At 45.0% G+C, this 20,103-nt stretch overlaps 2 protein-coding genes across 4 annotated transcripts; one reads left to right on the top strand and one right to left on the bottom strand.

Annotated features, from left to right (window-relative positions):
- Positions 1 to 1,945: 1,945 nt before the first annotated feature.
- Positions 1,946 to 10,168, top strand: LOC120707365 (ABC transporter G family member 37-like). Of its 3 annotated transcripts, none has more exons than XM_039992258.1 (20): positions 1,946 to 2,548; positions 4,145 to 4,478; positions 4,583 to 4,659; positions 4,751 to 4,804; positions 4,893 to 4,983; positions 5,090 to 5,391; positions 5,479 to 5,760; positions 5,848 to 6,161; positions 6,316 to 6,476; positions 6,600 to 6,703; positions 6,783 to 6,933; positions 7,041 to 7,294; positions 7,378 to 7,710; positions 7,800 to 8,090; positions 8,186 to 8,269; positions 8,364 to 8,497; positions 8,592 to 8,819; positions 8,923 to 9,094; positions 9,220 to 9,474; positions 9,584 to 10,168. In XM_039992258.1, exons 1-20 carry the CDS (start codon positions 2,099 to 2,101, stop codon positions 9,851 to 9,853), a joined length of 4,341 nt encoding a protein of 1,446 aa, XP_039848192.1. In that variant the 5' UTR covers positions 1,946 to 2,098; the 3' UTR covers positions 9,854 to 10,168. The 3 variants fall into 3 exon arrangements, with proteins under 3 accessions (XP_039848192.1, XP_039848194.1, XP_039848193.1); XM_039992260.1 differs by lacking the exon at positions 1,946 to 2,548 and adding an exon at positions 3,819 to 4,007; XM_039992259.1 differs by lacking the exon at positions 1,946 to 2,548 and adding an exon at positions 3,819 to 4,019.
- On the bottom strand, positions 9,966 to 11,205 carry LOC120707366. Its single transcript, XM_039992262.1, has 2 exons — positions 10,618 to 11,205; positions 9,966 to 10,081 (listed from the first exon to the last, which is right to left on the bottom strand). Exons 1-2 carry the CDS (start codon positions 10,944 to 10,946, stop codon positions 10,078 to 10,080), a joined length of 333 nt encoding a protein of 110 aa, XP_039848196.1. The 5' UTR covers positions 10,947 to 11,205; the 3' UTR covers positions 9,966 to 10,077.
- Between the last annotated feature and the right edge of the window lie 8,898 nt (positions 11,206 to 20,103).

The following is a 20,103-nucleotide window of genomic DNA, read 5'->3' as shown; positions in this document are numbered from 1 at the left end:
GAAACTTATCCGACGAAAAAGGAAAAACAAGGGAAAACTTTGATAGAGAATGTATTTTAACAAATATAATTTTCATCTTGCATTTTGAATTGCTACCTCTACAGTACTTAAAATTTTACTACTATATGACAGTCGATGACAAAAATGGTGTAACTTATATTTTTTTAAAAAAACTAGCAGCTAGCAAAACTAATAAATACAAAAAAATAATTACAAATACAACATTAGAGATGGTAAGATCTAGCCCCTGCAAATGCACGGGTAACACAGCTTCATTTTGGTTGATAAAAAATTGCTATTATATGACAGGCAATGAAAAAAAGTATAATCTTTTATATCAAAAAAGTAGCAGCACAAGTAACAAATAGAAAAAATAAAAAATTACAAATGTAACACTAGAGATGGTAACATCTAGCCGCGCAAATGGGTGGGTGGCCTTCCTAGTTTTTGTAATAAAGAGTAAAATGCAGGGATAGCCATTATACTTATTAGCGTGTTTCAGTTTGACCATTGTATTTTAAAAAGTACAAATCGTGGCCACTAAAGTGGTTTGACAATATCAATACGGTCATTATTAGCCATATGTATTTGGATGATGTGGCGTCTAATGTCGAGTCTTTTCTATAAATTGCTCCCTCTCATTTGAGTTATTTGAGACACGTAAGCCGAAACAAAAAAAAAACATGTAAATATCAACCTGATAATAGACCTTGCTATCTAAATCAAGTACTAGTTTGACCTGCACCACCACTGTCGCTGCCGCAATGCTCCAATTCCACGGGGTGCTGAGCTCGATTTGAGAGCACTTCAATAATTTGTGCATACAAATTTGAATTGTGCAGGTACGAGCTTATTATTTCCTAAAGCTCGGAAGCTTATTGTTTCTAGAAATGTTGATTGTAGCTTGAAGATGAATTGCTTCACTCTGCATCCCTTGGAGTCAAAATTAATAGGTTTAACTTCTACTTTTTGCAGGTTTAACTCAAATGAGATGGAGTAATTTGCAAAAAAAAAACCTCCACATTGGACGCCACGTAATCCAAATAGCTATAGAAGTAATGGCCGTATTGATAGTCAAACGACTTAATTAGTGGCCATAATTTGCACTTTTCAAAATACAATGGCCAAACTTTAACACGCTAACAAGCATAACTCTTTTGTAAATCCACTATTATTGGACGGTGACCGGTCAACGCTCAGCGGTCAACATTAGTGTCGACACTTGACTCCGGTACCACTGCTGAGAGATGTCGGATCGACAATCCGACGGTCCGGAGCGCTTACCCTACCCATGGATCATCGTTGATTGCATGCATGGAAGTACGTCACTAGGATAGGAGGATCAGATGAATTCCGGTCTTGGATGGTGAGCAACGGGCCACATCAGAGGGGCACCCACCACCTACCGCCGCGACGAACAGGGGACATTCAGAGGGAGGAAGAAGCAGCCCTGAACGGCGGCGCCGGGGCGGGCCCCACGGGGGGTGTTGCATGCTGAGTGTTGACCGCCTCCTCCATAGAGATGCAAGCGGCAGCCCGCAAAACCCACATATAGGCTTAATTAAGTGGGTTGCCGCAATAACTCGCGAAAATTTAATCTATATGTGGTTTCGCGGACTAGCCCACTTGCATGCATCCCGGCCGGACAGAGGACAAAGCTCTCCCCCGGCCGGTGATGCATGCTAGGAAGCTCCCGCGCGCGCGGTCGGGTATAGACACGCGCGGGGATAGCGACGGCTAATAATCAAATCGGATGAGCGGCCCATGCCAAGTCCAAGCTTAGGATATCAACCAATGTACTTGCATTGGTGGTGGTATTGGTAGGATGTCTGTGTGAGGGATCGGAGTCAAGGAAGATAAAATAAAAGGGCGCTCGGTCTTCACCAACTTCGCAGCCAGTGCCTCCGTATATATAGCGCGCGGATTCTTCTCCTCCGGCAAGCTCAGCGCATACCCGGCGGCAGAGAGAAGAGAGCTAGGCCGAGAGCCCCACCTACCCAAGGGGGCAAGGGCCGGCAGCTCTTCGATCCATCATCAAGCCCGCTTCCAGCGAGTAGCTAGCTAGTAGCAGCAGAATTCATAGAATCGGTGGGCAGCCATGGATCGGGAGATTCATCGGGTGACGAGCCTGCAGCGGGACAGCTCGCTGTGGCGGCGCGGGGACGACGTGTTCTCGCGGCAGTCGTCGCGGTTCCAGGACGAGGAGGACGACGAGGAGGCGCTGCGGTGGGCGGCGCTGGAGCGGCTGCCGACGTTCGACCGGGTGCGGCGGGGCATGCTGGCGCTGGACGAGGACGGCGAGAAGGTGGAGGTGGACGTGGGGCGGCTGGGCGCCCGCGAGTCCCGCGCCCTCATCGAGCGCCTCGTCCGCGCCGCCGACGACGACCACGAGCGCTTCCTGCTCAAGCTCAAGGAGCGCATGGACCGCGTCGGCATCGACTACCCCACCATCGAGGTCCGCTACGAGCACCTCCACGTCGAGGCGCAGGTCCGCGTCGGCAACCGCGGCCTCCCCACGCTCATCAACTCCGTCACCAACACCATCGAGGTACGCGACTGGTGATCATCATATCCATCCATCGCTCCATCCAATAGTCTGCTACTATCCAAAACCAGCAACCAGTAACTTTTCTTTTCTTTTAATAACAATTATAATTACTGTGACCGTACGTCGGAGCTTGCTGCTAGCTGCAGCCATGCATTATTAATTCGGGCTTCTCTTCTCTATGGCTACGGCGTGCCTCGCGCTCGACAGCGACGCCGGAGCGGGGGAAGGAGGATTTTTCTTCTTTATGGGGTTCTCTCGCTGCTGCAAGTCGCCTTCTTTCCTTCACCTGTTCGTTGTGCTGGTGCTAGAGGCTGTTGCTGGAGTGGTGTGAGAGAAAAGCACTGCTGACTGGTTGGTGGTGGAGGCTGCTGCTGGAGTGGTGTGAGAAAAAAAATACTGTTGCCTGGTGCTGTATCAGAACAGGAAGCTTATCGGTAGCTAGCTTAGGGTAGGTGACGATTGACCTGCTGTGACCCTTTCCGGCAGGCTAGCTGGGCCTGCTGTCTAGCTGGACCTACTTAGGGTAGGTAGTACTCCGGTCAAACGGTCGACGAGATCGGAGGTCGATGGCTCCTGCGATGCTAGCTATATCGATCCGCCGCCTCGTGGGAATGAAGGCGACAGTCGCATTGAACTGCTCCTAATTAGCACGCGATGGAGGCAGTTAGTTCAGGTGCCGACGCCGCCACCAACCACGGGTTGAGCCGTTCCAACTTCCAACGTTTCGGCCAACAACTTTTTAATTTTTTTATTACTACTGTTTCTCTTGGAAGCCGCTTGAAATTTCTTTTGTTTTGGGTCGTGGAAACAAAAGGAGTCGATTCGGTGGAGCCCAGCAAAAACCCAATCTTTTGATAGAAAGTCCAAGGACGGACCAGGCCCACAGAGGCCTTTCCCCCTACTAACCCAACTGCCTTTTCCGCTAAAAGAAAAAAAAATACAAGTAGTAGTAGGGAGAAAAAGCACCAAGTGGGTGATTCTAACCGAACGGGATTCTCTCAAGTACTGAAGCAAAGTCAGCTAGTACTGTAGCGGGGACTTTCGGTATATTTTCGGCCGTCTGATCTGAGACGGATGGACAGGATCGATCGCTACAGTACCCATGATACAGTGCAAAACAGTACCTTTCTGGACAGTGCTCCCGTGAACAGTGACTGCTACAGTGATTTACGGTAGGGAATACTGTTCATCCAGACTCATGATGCTGTTTATCTTTTGTGACTTTGCTTCGTCAAGTCAGTGAAGTTGAACCCGATTCTAACGACCTCCTCTCCCGCCATCCGCCACCAAACCACCCCTAGCCGCCGCGCGCCCCGCCGCGGCCGGCGGCGGCTTGCCTAGTTGCCTGGCACCATCTCCCCGCCCGGTATCTCCATACACACTGCGGGGATCGCCATCATGACGTCAGCTCGCCGCGCCGCGGCCCTGCGGCTCTGCGGCATTTCGTCGAGCGCCTGCCGTGCGTGCTCAAGTACTTGCACCCTTCTTCTTGCTTAGCAGCGGCGCGCGACTTCGTGATTGCTCGTTGGACCATCTAATTCATGTGCCTGCGCATGCTAAAATGGATGTGTGTTTTTTTCCTCCTTTCTCCTCCAGTCCATCGGGAACGCGCTCCATATCATCCCCAGCAGGAAGCAGCCGATGACCGTCCTCCACGACGTCAGCGGGATCGTCAAGCCCCGGAGGATGACTCTGCTGCTGGGGCCGCCAGGGTCGGGAAAGACCAGCCTGCTCCTGGCGCTGGCCGGGAAGCTCGACAAGGACCTCAAGGTCTCGGGGAAGGTCACCTACAACGGGCATGGGATGAACGAGTTTGTCCCCGAGAGGACCGCGGCGTACATCAGCCAGCACGACCTCCACATCGGGGAGATGACCGTGAGGGAGACGTTGCAATTCTCGGCGCGGTGCCAAGGTGTTGGCACTAGATACGGTACGCGCGACGGGCTTGAACATTGGCTTGGCTCGAAACAAACCATTCAATCAGTTAAGCCATCCGTGGATAAGCACTAAGCTTTGTTGTTTGCCTTGGTCTAGAAATGCTCACTGAGTTGGCCAGAAGGGAAAAGGCAGCGAACATCAAGCCAGACCATGATATTGATGTCTATATGAAGGTAAGGCTTTTATCCATAATTTGATGCATCGTCCTTGTTTATTTGCAACAAGCCGAGTAAGTAACAGTTGCTTCTTTATTAACTCCTGTAGGCTTCAGCAATGGGTGGGCAAGAATCAAGTATTGTTACGGACTACATACTGAAGGTACGGGTTGCTAGCTGTAACAAAAAAGGATGATTTTGTGATCACGTGGTTCAAATCTCATGCCTTCTGCTCGGCTATATACCTGTAGATATTAGGATTGGAGGTCTGTGCGGACACAGTGGTAGGAAATGAGATGTTGAGGGGTATTTCTGGTGGCCAACGGAAGCGTGTCACAACAGGTATGCAAAAATACACATCTAGAACGATTCCTCGTCCTCTTCTGCAAAAAAAAAACAAAAATCTAGAAAACACACTCTAACCTTCTTATGTGTCTTCACTACTTAGGTGAAATGCTTGTTGGTCCGGCAAGAGCTCTGTTCATGGATGAGATATCCACTGGACTGGACAGCTCAACCACATACCAGATTGTGAATTCCCTTAGGCAGACTATCCACATCCTTGGCGGAACTGCAGTCATTTCCTTGCTCCAGCCAGCGCCTGAAACATACAACTTGTTTGATGACATTATACTCCTCTCTGATGGGCACGTTGTGTACCAGGGCCCCCGTGAACATGTGCTCGAGTTCTTTGAGTTCATGGGCTTCAGATGCCCTGCCAGAAAGGGTGTGGCTGACTTCTTGCAGGAGGTATGTGCATGACCTATATAAATCCTCCCATCTAGTGATTTTGATTTTTAAAGATGAGGTGTACTGATATGTTAACGTATTCAAAAGGTGACATCAAGGAAAGACCAGGGGCAGTATTGGTATAGGCAGGACAGGCCATACCATTTTGTGCCTGTGAAGAAATTCGCAGATGCGTTCCATACATTCCACGTAGGCCGGTCCATACAAAATGAACTTTCAGAGCCGTTTGATAGGACTCGGAGCCACCCTGCTGCGCTAGCTACTTCAAAGTATGGTGTCAAGAGGATGGAGTTGCTGAAAGCCACTATTGATAGGGAGCTTCTACTCATGAAGAGGAATGCATTTATGTACATTTTTAAATCTGTTAGCGTAAGTTTATATCTCTAATTACTTATTTTACTATTATTAAGATGATATTAAATGGGCTCAATCTGAACTTTTGCATCATTGTTGCAGCTAACTCTTATGTCACTTGTCGTGATGACCACATTTTTCCGTACCAATATGCACCGTAATGTGACTTATGGAGGCATCTACATGGGGGCTCTCTACTTTGCTCTTGACACAGTCATGTTCAATGGTTTTGCGGAGCTTGCCATGACTGTCCTGAAACTGCCTGTATTCTTCAAGCAGAGGGATCTTCTTTTCTTCCCTGCATGGGCCTACACCATACCATCGTGGATTCTTCAGATCCCTATCACATTTCTTGAAGTTGGAGTTTATGTTTTCTCCACATACTATGTTATTGGATTCGATCCCAGTGTGAGCAGGTATGATGCACTGAAACACTTTGTCTTATGTTTGAGAATCCATGAAATATATGCTTCTTTTGCTACACTTAAATCTTTTCTTTCAGTAATTAAATTCAACATTTTCATGATAAATATATTTGTTCATGAAGTTTGAATGATTGTTTGTGATCAGGTTCTTTAAGCAGTATCTGCTGCTCCTTGCACTCAATCAGATGTCATCTGCACTTTTCCGTTTCATTGCTGGAATCGGAAGAGACATGGTTGTGTCTCACACCTTTGGGCCCTTAGCACTGTTGGCTTTCCAAACACTGGGTGGCTATGTCCTTGCAAGACGTAAGTAACTGAATTGAATTGGCCGTGATAACATCAAATTGTTACTATACTTACTTGACACCAGTGGTATTAAAGAATGTTGTTGTCTATATATTTATCTCGATGTATCTTCCTCTTTCCCAGCTAATGTGAAGAAATGGTGGATTTGGGGTTACTGGATCTCTCCTCTATCGTATGCACAGAATGCTATTTCAACAAATGAATTTCTGGGTAAAAGTTGGAGCCAAGTAAGTACCCCATATCTTGACTAGCGGTGCAATAAGAACTTGGAGAACAGAAAAACCAACATGCATTTGCTTGTTACAGATTCAAAATGGAACAACCTTGGGAATTACTGTTCTCAAGAACCGTGGCATCTTTACTGAAGCCAAGTGGTATTGGATAGGCTTTGGCGCCTTGATTGGATACACACTCCTCTTCAACCTGCTCTACACTCTAGCTCTTTCAGTTTTGAGTCGTTAGTACATTTATCGAACATCATATATATTTATAGCACTCAAAATTAACAAATCGGCATTTGTGAGTTAAATGGTAGTAACTGTAGCTATGTGCTCTTTCTGACAGCATTCGCTGACTCTCACGGATCAATGTCTGAAGAGGAATTGAAAGAAAAGCATGCCACATTAACTGGCGAAGTTATAGAGGGACAAAAGGAAAAGAAATCTAGGAGGCAGGAAGTGGAGTTGTCCAACAGTGTTGGTCCAAACTCTTTGACTACCAGTGACAATTCTAGTCAAAATAGGAAGGGGATGGTCCTCCCATTTGCATCACTGTCACTTACCTTTAATGACATTAGATACTCAGTGGACATGCCAGAGGTAATTTTCCTTTCCGTAGTTTGAATACAAATAACCCTCTCTATCTCAAGATTTCTTACCTGGTCATATTGTTTTACACACAGGCAATGAAAGCACAAGGAGTAACAGAAGACCGCCTGCTGCTTTTGAAGGGTGTTAGTGGTTCTTTTAGGCCAGGAGTCCTTACTGCATTGATGGGTGTTAGTGGAGCCGGAAAGACCACTCTAATGGATGTATTAGCTGGTAGAAAAACTGGAGGCTATATTGAGGGAGATATCACCATCTCAGGCTATCCAAAGAAGCAAGAGACCTTTGCACGGATATCAGGATACTGTGAGCAAAATGATATTCATTCTCCACATGTAACAGTATATGAGTCACTACTATTTTCTGCATGGCTGCGCCTTCCTTCAGATGTTGATTTACAAACACGAAAGGTAGTTATACAATTACAAATAGAAATAATCAAGCTTGTTTTTTATTCTCAGCTGATTAAAGACCTTATCGGTTGAATTTGTGATAACAGATGTTCATTGAGGAGGTCATGGATCTTGTAGAGCTCACATCATTGAGGGGTGCACTTGTTGGGCTTCCTGGAGTGAGTGGCTTGTCAACTGAGCAACGCAAGAGGCTAACTATTGCTGTGGAGCTTGTTGCCAACCCATCAATCATTTTTATGGATGAGCCAACCTCCGGTCTTGATGCTCGTGCAGCTGCAATTGTGATGAGGACTGTAAGGAACACTGTGAACACCGGCAGGACTGTTGTTTGCACCATCCACCAGCCAAGCATTGACATATTTGAAGCATTTGATGAGGTAAATGATTGATTTTGTTGTTGTGTTTGTGCAATTACTTATCATTATTAGGCAAGGGCATATATTGATTTGTTGCATTTATGTTTGAATTGTAGCTTTTCCTGATGAAGAGAGGAGGTGAAGAGATATATGTTGGTCCAGTGGGACAGAATTCCTCAAAACTGATTGAGTACTTTGAGGTCAGTACAAGTAAAATTAACTATTATCGCTGCATGCTGGGACACTTATTTCCTGCTAAATCACGTGACCTGGAATTCCAATTTATTTGTTCAGGGAATTGAAGGTGTTAGTAAGATAAAGGACGGATATAACCCAGCAACCTGGATGTTGGAAGTGTCGTCTAGTGCCCAGGAGGAGATGCTCGGGGTTGATTTCTGTGAAATCTATAAGCAATCGGAATTATACCAGTAAGCTTCCCTTCATGCCACTCAAAACTACAGCAGTCAATAGGTGTCTTTGGGTGATGGGTCTAATAATTGGTTTTCGTTTCCATTATTTCAGAAGGAACAAGGAACTCATAGAGGAGCTGAGCACACCATCTCCTGGCTCTAGTGATCTCAATTTCCCTACGCAGTACTCAAGATCGTTGTTTACTCAATGCCTAGCTTGCCTGTGGAAGCAGAAGTTGTCATACTGGAGGAATCCATCATACACGGCAGTTAGAATAATGTTCACCGTCATCATTGCACTCTTGTTTGGAACCATGTTCTGGGACCTTGGGGGAAGAACGTATGTCTTCTAGCTTTTTTATTCTCTCTACCTCCATTTATCAGGCAACTGTAGACACTTTGTGTAGTATATATTCTAATGCCTTACTCATGTCTCGGTGCAGTAAAAAACAACAGGATCTGTTCAATGCCATGGGATCGATGTATGCTGCAGTTCTGTATCTTGGAGTGCAGAACTCTGGTTCTGTTCAACCAGTGGTGGTGGTGGAGCGAACAGTCTTCTATCGAGAAAGAGCGGCTGGCATGTATTCAGCGTTGCCGTATGCATTTGGACAGGTAATTTATCTCAATAGTCCTTGCTTTTCAAGTTAAGTACATGAATGTAAAGGATGAAATGCCCTTGAAGTCTATCTCGGATTCTTTTGTCCCAAGAACCTAACAATTTTTCTGTCCTTTTGTAGGTTCTGATTGAATTGCCGTACATCTTTGTCCAGACTCTGATATACGGTGTGCTGGTCTATTCCATGATTGGATTTGAGTGGACTGCTGCCAAGTTCCTCTGGTACCTGTTCTTCATGTACTTCACGCTGCTCTACTTCACGTTCTATGGGATGATGGCAGTTGGCTTGACTCCGAATGAAAGCATAGCAGCTATCATCTCATCAGCTTTCTACAATGTGTGGAATCTCTTCTCAGGATTTTTGATCCCTCGACCTGTAAGTTATCCTCCTGTTGGCTTTGCATTTTTTTCTTCACGCCTTTCTGCTTGTAGTGCTCAACATATGGCCAATCTCATATTACTCACTGCATTCATTTTTCTTTCAGAAACTTCCTGTATGGTGGAGGTGGTACAGCTGGATCTGCCCGGTTGCATGGACGCTGTACGGATTAGTTGCCTCCCAGTTCGGGGACATCATGCATACGCTTGACGACGCAGAGAAAGAAGGCCAGACGGTGGCACAGTTCATCACAGAATACTTTGGCTTCCACCATGACCAACTGTGGCTCGTCGCGGTGGTGCACGTTGCCCTTGCCTGTTTCTTTGCGTTCCTGTTCAGTTTCGCCATCATGAAGTTCAACTTCCAGAAGAGATGAGAACAGGAGGCCCAGCCCATTCATAATTTTGCATTCGTTTATTGTCAGAGGATGCGCAGGTACCGTGTAGCATCCACTGCAAATCGGTTAGAGTAAGTAGGTCTCATGTAAATGGTATACATTAATTATTTTTGCATCTCAAGCGGCTAGTCGAAATATTAGAAGAGGCTAACAGAAGCCTTTGTAAAGAGTTGAGCCTCCTGCTGCCTGACCAGCTGTGGCTGTTACCTGTCAAAGGCAAGGAGAGCTTCTCAGAGAATGTAAACCATGTACTGCCGTTCTAATGAAATCAATGGAACCAGAAATTTTGTGCCACCGCTGTTTTGTCATAATGTCAGGTGGATGAATGCTTGAAGAACACAGATCCACACTTTTTTGGTTTGTTGGCAATCAGTTGTGCGATCTGGAAGGCACGGAACAGAGCATGTTTTTGAATTTATGTATATAAGGCGATACAAGACCCCAGCTGGAATTGTTTGCCACGCCTGTTCTCGTATGAATTTGTGGACAGGTTTTTACAAAAGAAGCGGACTTTCAGGCGAAGCGCGAAGGTCGCGGCCGAAGGTGTGGGAGTGCTGCTGGCATGCCAGATCTTGGCGACGATGTCCAGGGACTGGAAAGACTGGTTAGCCTGGGAGGGATGCAGCCATGCAGGGCCGGACACCGCCGGAGGGCCCTGAACATGGGGTGCGAGGACTAGCTGATGGCGGCGTGGAAAATTGCTTCGGCTTTCTTGGAAAACAAAATTCTGAAGTTGCAATAACCTTTCAGTACTTGTTTTGCTCTCGAGGTCCTTGCATGTATAGATGACCAACGGGCCAGCCCGGCCCGGCCCGGCACGACATCGTGCCGCCGCCGTGCCGGCCGCGCCGTGCTCGTGCCTGGCCGTCGGCCCAAGGCACGGCCCGTGGGGCCGTCGGGCCGGCCCGAAGCATGGCGTGCCGCCGTGCCACCGTGCCGATGCAGGTGCTCTGCCGGCCCTCGACGCGCAGAGGCGGCTGCTGGCGTTCTCGCCCTGGAGGTGCTCCGCCGGCCACGCGTGCGTTGAGCCCCACGCCCGAGTGGTTCTCCTGTGCTCCTGCTGCAGCGGCATCAGCGCTGGCGCCGGAGGCGAGCTTGTCCTCGCGGTGGTGCGTCGGTGGGTATGGGAGCAGGGACGGGGGGCGGCCGGGCGGCCGATGGAGGGAGCTGCGCGGGCGGTGGCCGACGGAGGGAGCTGCGCAAGGGGTGGCCGGGGGAGAACTGCGGGGCGGCCAGGGAAGGAGAGCGGCGCGAGCGGCGGGGGAAGGAGAGTGGCGCGAGCGGTGTGGGAGGGAGCCAGAGAGGATAGGGTTGGGCCTCTCTGACCTTTGTGTGGGCTTGTGGGTTTGCAGGCCGCTTTTTTTCATTTTTATATTATAAAAAACAAAATTTCGAAATGGGGTGGGTGACTGTGGACCGTCCAGTTGGCGACAGGACCTAAATGTAAAAAAAATTATATTTAGGTCCTGGCACCCAGGGCGTATTAAACAGTGAACTTTTAAAATTGATATAAAATTGTATAAAAATCGGAAAAATACAAACTCAACTGTTATGGATTCTATGAAATAAGATCTACAACTTTTGTTACATAAAGTTTTTCATTTGATCAATGTATCTAAATCAAAAAAAAATAGATCTTGTACCTAGAAAAATCTGAAATAATTCATTTGGTCTAGTTGTGCTTATCTAAAATTTACCAAACTTTTTTTATAGCTCTTAAGAAATAAAATAATAGTACTGTAAAAGTTATAGCTTCTAATACTCAGTATAGCAGCATGGATAAATAACTCATTTAAACAAGACATATTGCAAGATCTAATTTAAAAACTTATTCTAGAAAATTTTTTTGGGCCTACCAATTTTGTACAAGCCTATGCTCACCATATGCAACACTCTGGCCAAAAATTACATGCATCCAAAGGATGGATCTTGAGATTTAAATAAAAGTGCATTAAACTGGTATTTAAAATAGAGCAAGATACATTGATTAAATGAAAAACTTTATGTAACAAAAGTTGTATATCTTGTTTCATAGAATCCAGAACAGTTGAGTTTGTAGTTTTATGATTTTTATACGATTTTATATCGATTTTATAATTCCACTGTTTAATGTGCCCTGGGCGCCAGGACCTAAATGTAATTTTTTTTACATTTAGGTCCTATCGCCAACTAGATGGGCGACAGACAGGCGACATGCACCCATTTTTGAAAAAATTCCCTATTCGACATATATTTTTGAAATTTTGTTTTTTTAATAAAAAAATAAAAAAAGCGCTTGCAGGCCAGCCAACGGGCCGCCACCATGCTGGCCTTTTGGCCGTGCCTGCCACGGGCCAGGCCGGCGGCCCAGGCACGGCCTGGTGTCTCGGGCCGGGTCGGCACAGGCACATCGTCGTCGAGCCGGACCGTGCCGTGGGTCGGGCCAAAATCCCGTGCCACGGGCCGTGCCAACGGGCCACGGGCCGCATGGCCATCTATACTTGCACGGGCCGCTCGCTTGAATCAGGACAGGGGCCGGGGGTTGCCAGCAGATTTGTCACACACTCTAGATTTTATGTTTTTGGATCTAAACTAGTCCAACAAATTGGCTCATAGTCAATTTTGTTCTAGAACAAATTTATTTTATTCTGGAACATATTTTTAATTGTTCTAGCAATATAAAAAATTTGTTGGGGAACAAAAAAATTGTTTCGGAATAAAAAGTAGTTATTGACCCTTGTGTGATGCTTTGACTGCCAGTAACCCGAGCGACTTCTAACATTTGCCGCAGGGGCCTAGTCCTTTTAAAAAAGGGAAAAGTCCAATTTTCACCCTCGAACTATCTCAAAAGTCTGATTTTCAACTTTCAACTATGAAACCGGGCAACATAGGCCATCCAACTGTCAAAATAAGGGCAAATTTGACCCTTGGGTGGTTTTGAAGGTGGTTTTGTATTTTCTAAAATAATTAAATAAATCTAATTAGATCTAAAAAATCAAAACTAATTCACTTTAAATAAAAAAAAAGGAAAAGTCTGTTTTTCAACCCTGAACTATCACGATAATCCGATTTTGGCCCTTGAACTACGAAACCGGACATTCTACACCTCCAACTAACGAAACCGTTTGAAAAACAACCCTGGCTCAGCCAAAGACGGTTTTGCTACAGTAAATTTTCCGAATTTCTGGAATTTCACACCTCTCTCAATTAAATAATAAAGAAAGCATAGTTAATATTGTCTAAAAATCATGTTATTTTTTTGTGAGGTAGATCAAAAGACAAGGAATCTATTTTGGCTAGATGTGCTACAATAGACATAAAGGAATTTGAATTATAAAATTTTAAATATAGGTAGAATTCAAAATTCCTTGAATTTTTAGGTCAGCTAAACCTATGATAAAAATGCATTAAAAATATGATAATTCATAATTTTTTATTTAGTTTAGTTAGGTATTTTTTATTGGCCCAAGTTCTATAGAAAATTCATAAATTAAAATTTGAGGAATCAAATTTGATTCAAATTTGAGCATTTCGAAGGAATTCAAAAGCTTTCATAAAAACTTGGGCCAATAAAAAATACCTTATTAAACTAAATAAAAAATTATGAATTATCATATTTTTATTTCATTTTTATCAAAGGTTTAGCTAACCCAAAAATTCAAGAAATTTTGAATTCTACCCATTTTTAAAATTTTATAATTCAAAATTTCATTATGTTTAATGTATCACATCTAGTCAAAATAAATTCATTGTCTTTTTATCTACCTCCCAAAAAAATATCATGATTTTTAGATAGTATTAACTATGCTATCTTTCTTATTTAATTGAGAGAGGTGTGAAATTCCAGAAATTCGAAAATGTTACGGTAGCAAAACCACCCTTAAAACAGCTTGCTACAGTGCTCGAGGGGTGATTCGGACGGTTTTGCCAGTTCGAGGGCCTAGGTTACCCGGTTTCGTAGTAGGAGGTTGAAAAACGGACTTCTTGACTAGTTCGAGGTTGTAAAATAGACTTATCCCTCAAAAAAATATGAAACTAGTACCAATTTTTTTAAAAAAATGTAACATGTATATTATTGCTCCATTTGAATCTTAGTTATTAAAAATAATAGGCATAACTATAAGCAACTAAATATTATGAATATAAAAAAATAGATCTGAATAGCTCACAAGTCATGTGACAATATATAAGTTACATTTTTAGAAAACTTTTGATACCCATTTCATAATTTTTTTGACTTAAAATGAATTATTTATAAATTTTTTAGTGTAAAATTGAATATTTTTAAATCTCACAAAATGAAAAACCACCTTCAAAACCACTCCAGGGATCAAATTTGCCCGATTTTGACAGTTGGATGGTCTATGTTGTCCGGTTTTGTAGTTGAAGGTTGAAAAACAGACTTTTTGTAATAGTTAGAGGATGTAAACCGGACTTTTCCCTAAAAAAACTTGCGTTCTCTCCCCCATCTCTTTCTCTGGACTATGGGATTTCCATTCGTGTTATGGGTAGGGGTGATAAAGGGTCCAAAATTTTGAACTATAAAATCTAAAGATCAAGCTCTAAAAAAACTGACATCTAATATTATATAATTTTGAGTTAAATAATTTAAAAGTTTTGTTGGACCATGAAAAAGTAATTAGGCGGACCGGCACCAACGTCCTGCCGTCCACTAGCCTCAAACCCCGCACGGGCCGCGCGCTGCGGCCTGCCGTGCGTGCGTTACGCACGACTGCACGAGATTGAAGACATCCCGCGCGGCTCGTTCGGACGGGCCTGGGCGGCCATAAAATTCACGTGAAATGCTGGTGGTCGCTTGGCTTGCTCGATGACGCTGCCGGCGGCGACGGCTGGACTTGTGCTCCCATTACCTCACATTCACAGATGGCGCGTGCTGCGTGCAAGCCTTTCCCGTGTTCTTGCAAAATCTGCACCGCAGCCAGCAAGTACCAGTACTGTACTTCTGCGTGCAAGCTTCGATTCGATTTTATGCCTGCGTTTGCGCCCTACCTTTCGTGATATTACAGTGTTTCCTCTGCAGACTAGTACAGTTTACCGAAAATAACCGACTCTCTTGCTGCCACATTCTGAACATTGCTAGCTAGGCCACGCCCTTCTTGACTTGTGTTTGGCATATCATCCCATCTTATTATATCCTATAGCGAGACTCCGTACGTGCAAGTTTCTGAGTTTGGAGACGACGCGTTCGCAGCTTATCTTTCTAGTTCCGTACGTGCAAGCGCTGACACCACTTGTTCTGAAGTACTGCTAGTAAGATATATATAAATGATGCATGGTCGACATCATTCATGACGACGGACCTCAGCTAAGTTCCTGCGCTAGTGCAGGCCATGGAGAGTTCTTTATTGTTTGAAGAAAACAGGCCGTGGAGAGTCGATGGCTGTTGTTCAAACAAAGCTCTTTTTTTTTTGCTGGTAGTGGTGAAGTTGTTTTCCTGCTGGTTGCGTGTCGTTGGTGTCTGAACAGCTGCTGAAAGCTCATCTTAATTTGCTGATACGAAGTTAAGTCAAGGTCTAATAACTCTTTAAGGAAAGCTTAATAATCTCTATCTCTATCTCTACCTATTTCTAAAGCAAGGATTGTTTCCTTGGTCCGTTTTGGGCTGGGCTGCATTTTATTTCGTGGGCCGAACTGCTTTCTTTCCTCCGCGGCCCGTTTCTCTATTTTTTTCCTCCCTCGCGCACTATCCTCGCGCCGTCACGCGCCTGCTCACCATCTCGGAATCTGCCGCTGCACCACCCCTCACCGCCCATGCCCGTGTCGTCTCATCGCTCCTCACTATCCATGGCAGCCTCTCCCGTTGGAACTGGTGCACGGCAACGGTAGTGGTCACTCCTCACCTTAGCACCGATATGGCCATCTGCTCCTTCACCGAGGAGCCGGACTTGGCGTGTGAGTACCTCCCGTCGGAAAAGAAAACGAATGCGTTCTTGTTGCCGTAAATAGCAGGGGGTCGAGCCGTCGAGGAGTCTAGCTGCCTCGCCATCGAGCGCCCACGCATCATCCAGCGTTTTGTCGAAAGGGCTGGTGCACGGAGGCCATCTTCCGCCGCGACTCTCGCTGGCCCGTCGCCACATGGCCTCCCTGGTCGAGCGGCCGTGACCTGCCCCGCAGGCCTTGCTCTATGCTCTTTCCTTTTTTTGTGATGCTGCACGCACTTTAATTATTTGATGAAATGTCGCTTCAAGCTGACTTCTATTTTTAGCTTTTTGCACTTAGACTAGGACGTGCTTGCCGCATTGGTGTGATTAGATGCTGCGGCATTCTTAGAACAAACAATTTTTGTGATTTATTTTGTTGTTCGAACCATCTAAATTGTATGGATTTTGACTGTTAAAATAACAACTCTTTAAATATATAGACTATTGAAATATAACAGTTGGAATTGGAAAAATGAACTTATATTAGTTGGCCTGATTTGATGAGTCTGCAGGAGTTTGTAGAAATATAGGGAGAGTATTATGGAGTGGATAGTAGACAAATAAATAAAGATATAGATAGTATGATTTGGTGAGTTTGCTAGAGATGATCTAAGGGGAGCAAAGATGAAAAAACAAACAAGCATTGAACTCGAGTGCCAGATAAATCTACGCCGCCTTTTCTTGTAACTTGCGTGCATCACAGAATATCAATCACATCAAATCGTTGTTTTGACTAATAAGAATGCTTTGCTTTAAAATACATTTGAAAAATATCCTTTGGCTTGGGATCCTTTGCAATTCAAAAAAAGATAGGAAACACTCGGGGCCACCATGAATATAGGTTCCACCAATTTTCTATGGAAATATAAGGGCTGACAGGCTCGGTGGACTTATGGTTTTCTTGAGCTTTTCTATTTCCGATATTTAATGTAATATTACCATTTTATTACTTATAATATTGAATAATTATTAGCTGCATTTCCTAGAAGAGAATAATTTTGTTACTATGACAAAAAAAATTTCTCCCGTTGCAACGCACATGCATATATACTAATAAGATACAATATGAGTACGCGTTCGATCTTGCAACTTCTAGAAGGACGATTGCACTACGTGGCTAGCTAGTACCCTTTTGGGCAACGACTCTGATTTATGAGAGAAAAAATTGCCACTACTATAGATCGCCGATTCGGTAGTGTCCCAGCTAGGTATATGTACGCGTACCTAGCTAGCCGAGTGTCCTGTCGTGGTCGAGATGGGTGCACACGGTGCGGCGCGTTGCATTTGCATGTGCGTGCTAGCTAGAGTAAGAGTATAGCCTCGATCCGGCCGGACCCACCCGCGGTTCACCGTCACGTCACATGGCGACGCGGATCGATGTCGCCTGCCGCACACATGAATATAACCACGAATGGTAATTTTCTTCTAATATTCATATAAAGAAAATCAAATGGCGCGTAAATTTTGATGAGAGTATAATCTGTCCTGCGCTGCGGCCAACAACCACGAGAGTGGTCGTCGACGACGGCGGGCACGGATGTTCCGTTCTGTTATATGTCAACTCATGTAGCTCACCGTCACGAGACGGCAGGAATAACAGGACACATGACAGGTTGACACCCTCGGCCGGAATTGCGTGCGTGCTTGCTGAGCAAGAACGACAACAACAAACCAGTGACCAGTCGGTGTTTTCCAGCGAGCTAAACGTGTGTGAGCAGCCTCGTCGTACTACTTAGCAGGTCATCAATTAACTGCTACTACTAGTAACAAACTGATTGATACGGTGGGGTCATATATAGTACTACGTAGCAGGCCCGTCGTTCTACTTCTACCCAGCTCTCTGCTGCGTCGTGGAAGCTTCGGATTCGACAATGGCGATGCCCGCGGTGACGTGAGCTGTGAGCGTCGCAGGGGAAGAAAGAAAGCTACTGCCCCTAGAGACGGGTGCGCCACCAGTCGCCCGCGCGCCGTGCGCCCATGCATCATCCATGACGGATCTCGTTCGTGCTCAACATTCAGTTTCAGTGCCGATTACTCAATTCTTTGCGACTTCTAGTTGTAGAAGGATTGCACGCAATTAGCTTAGCTACTCAGCTGAGTGGGAAAAAAAATCGCCACCAGATCGTGTGTCCCCCAGAGGCCCAAAACGAGAAGCCATCGGGCCGGCGAGGCGAGGGGAGGAAACCAAACAAAGCTGCCGGGAGCAGTGTCCTGTCGCGATCGAGATCGGCGCGCGCGCAGCAGGTCTCCTTCACGATCAGGCCACACACATGTGGCTGCGCACACCGCCGTCCCCTCCTCCCCCTCCAACAAAACCCAGCCATTTGTCTACCCTTTTCCTCCTCGTTTGTCATTTCCAAGCAGCCCCTTCTGCAAAGTCCACGGCCTGTATTTCCGTCTCTCGCGCCGGTTCAAGTTCGGCAGAGACGATCCGTTCAGACGAAGAGATTCAAAGCCGGCACCTGATGCAGCTTGTTGCTCTTGCTGCCGGCAAAACGTGTTGTATCCTGCACAGAGTTTTCTTCCATCCTAATTCCAACATGTGCAGAGAACTCTTCCATTTTAAAATCAAAGGTGATCAAGCGCACGCGTGACTTCTTCCTGTTGAACTTTATTCTAGTTGAGCTCGGTCACTCGGTCCTGCAACCTAACTAGGCGTTGACAAATAAACCAATTTTTTTTACCAGTAGCTAAATGAAATGGGTCTCTCTGCGGCTAAAAGGTGGCACGTTAACGGTATGCTACATACTACAAAGCTCGGCTGCCATCACTGATGACAGCAGCAGGCCAAGCGGCGAGAAGTCAGGGGATTGACAACCAAGTAGGATTCGTCGTCAAGAGATCGGCGCTGCTTGACAACACGTGGTTGCCAACCTTTTTATGATTTTAGTTTGAACCCGACGAAGATTCTCCTCCTCCTTCACGGTTTGCTTGCCGGAAAAGGCAAAGATTCCTCGAATTCTGATAACTTTCTCAAGTCTAAATTGCATGAACAGCTGTATCATTAATATATATAATCAGAACGGACGAAAGGATTAAGGCTTGATTCGAAGGCACAAAACGTCTTCAAAGTACAACCACAACCAGTACGTACGGTGTTATTATTAGCTTGCGGCAAATAATGGTTTCAGTTACTAATACTCCATCTAGTTAAAATTATAATTGTAAGTATTTTCATTTTTGTGATACAAAAGTATACTCACAAGAAAGAATTTTTCTAATATGAATTCAACGACATTAAATTAAATCTGGGCCATAAAAATTATGTATCAATAGAGTAATTGCTGGTTAAATACTTGTCATAACGAAATCAAATAAGCCTCATAATTTTACGCGACCGAATAAGCCTCATAATTTTAGCCGGAAGAGGTGCATATTAGGTTCTATTCGTCACATAATCATTAAATTAGGCCTAAACGTTGTTTGAACACCTCCTTGCAACCTTTTAGCTTACTCTCGGCAAATTAAAAGTCAATATTGCAGCTCGAAGACAAAGAATGATTTGATGGGACTAGCTAGGTTGAATATGGAACCAAATAGCTCCAGAAAGGGAAAAGTTTAAAGGACGCTAGAAACAAAACTCTGAAAAGTGACTTTACCCTCCAAGAAAGCATTATTTACTTTTCTGATCGTAGAAAGCAGGATTAGGCCGTGTTTAGTTTGGGCGCAAATTTTTTTGTGTTGTAATCTTACTAATTTGAAGTACTAAATAAAATCTATTTACAAAACTTTTTACACAGATGGGTTGTAAATTGCGAGACGAATCTAATGATACTAATTAATCCATGATTAATCAATAATCAGCGGATGGTTACTGTAGCATCACTGTTGCAAATCATGGATTAAGGAGGCTCATTAGATTCGTCTCGCGATTTATAGCCCATCCATGCAAAAAAATTTGTAAATAGACTTCATTTAGTACTCCATACATATGTCAAATCATTCGATGTGACGTTTTTTTTTTGTTTACCGAGTTGATAGGGTGTGATCTAAACATGACCTCATTATTGGCACATGCTCAGCCTGCGGCCTAAGGGGCAGCAGGCAGCAGCTAGCTAGCAAGCATCCAATTCCACCGGGCAACTCGCGTTAAGTTGCCTGGAAGGCAGCGGGCAACGACTATAGTACCACGCACGGTTTCAAAATGGAACAGCACTCAACAGGGGTTCTGCTGCTACTGGTCACCACGTTTGGGTTTGGCTGCCTTGCTGATGGTGGCCGTCGCTGCCCATGTGCAGAGTACCACCGTCAAAGACGTTTCCCGCGCCTGCCAGGAAAAATCAACGCCATCCTGAACGATTATTATTC

The sequence above is a fragment of the Panicum virgatum genome, chromosome 5K (genome assembly GCF_016808335.1).
Source record: "Panicum virgatum strain AP13 chromosome 5K, P.virgatum_v5, whole genome shotgun sequence".
NCBI lineage: Eukaryota > Viridiplantae > Streptophyta > Magnoliopsida > Poales > Poaceae > Panicum > Panicum virgatum.
This window is presented reverse-complemented; position numbering and strand designations above follow the sequence as displayed.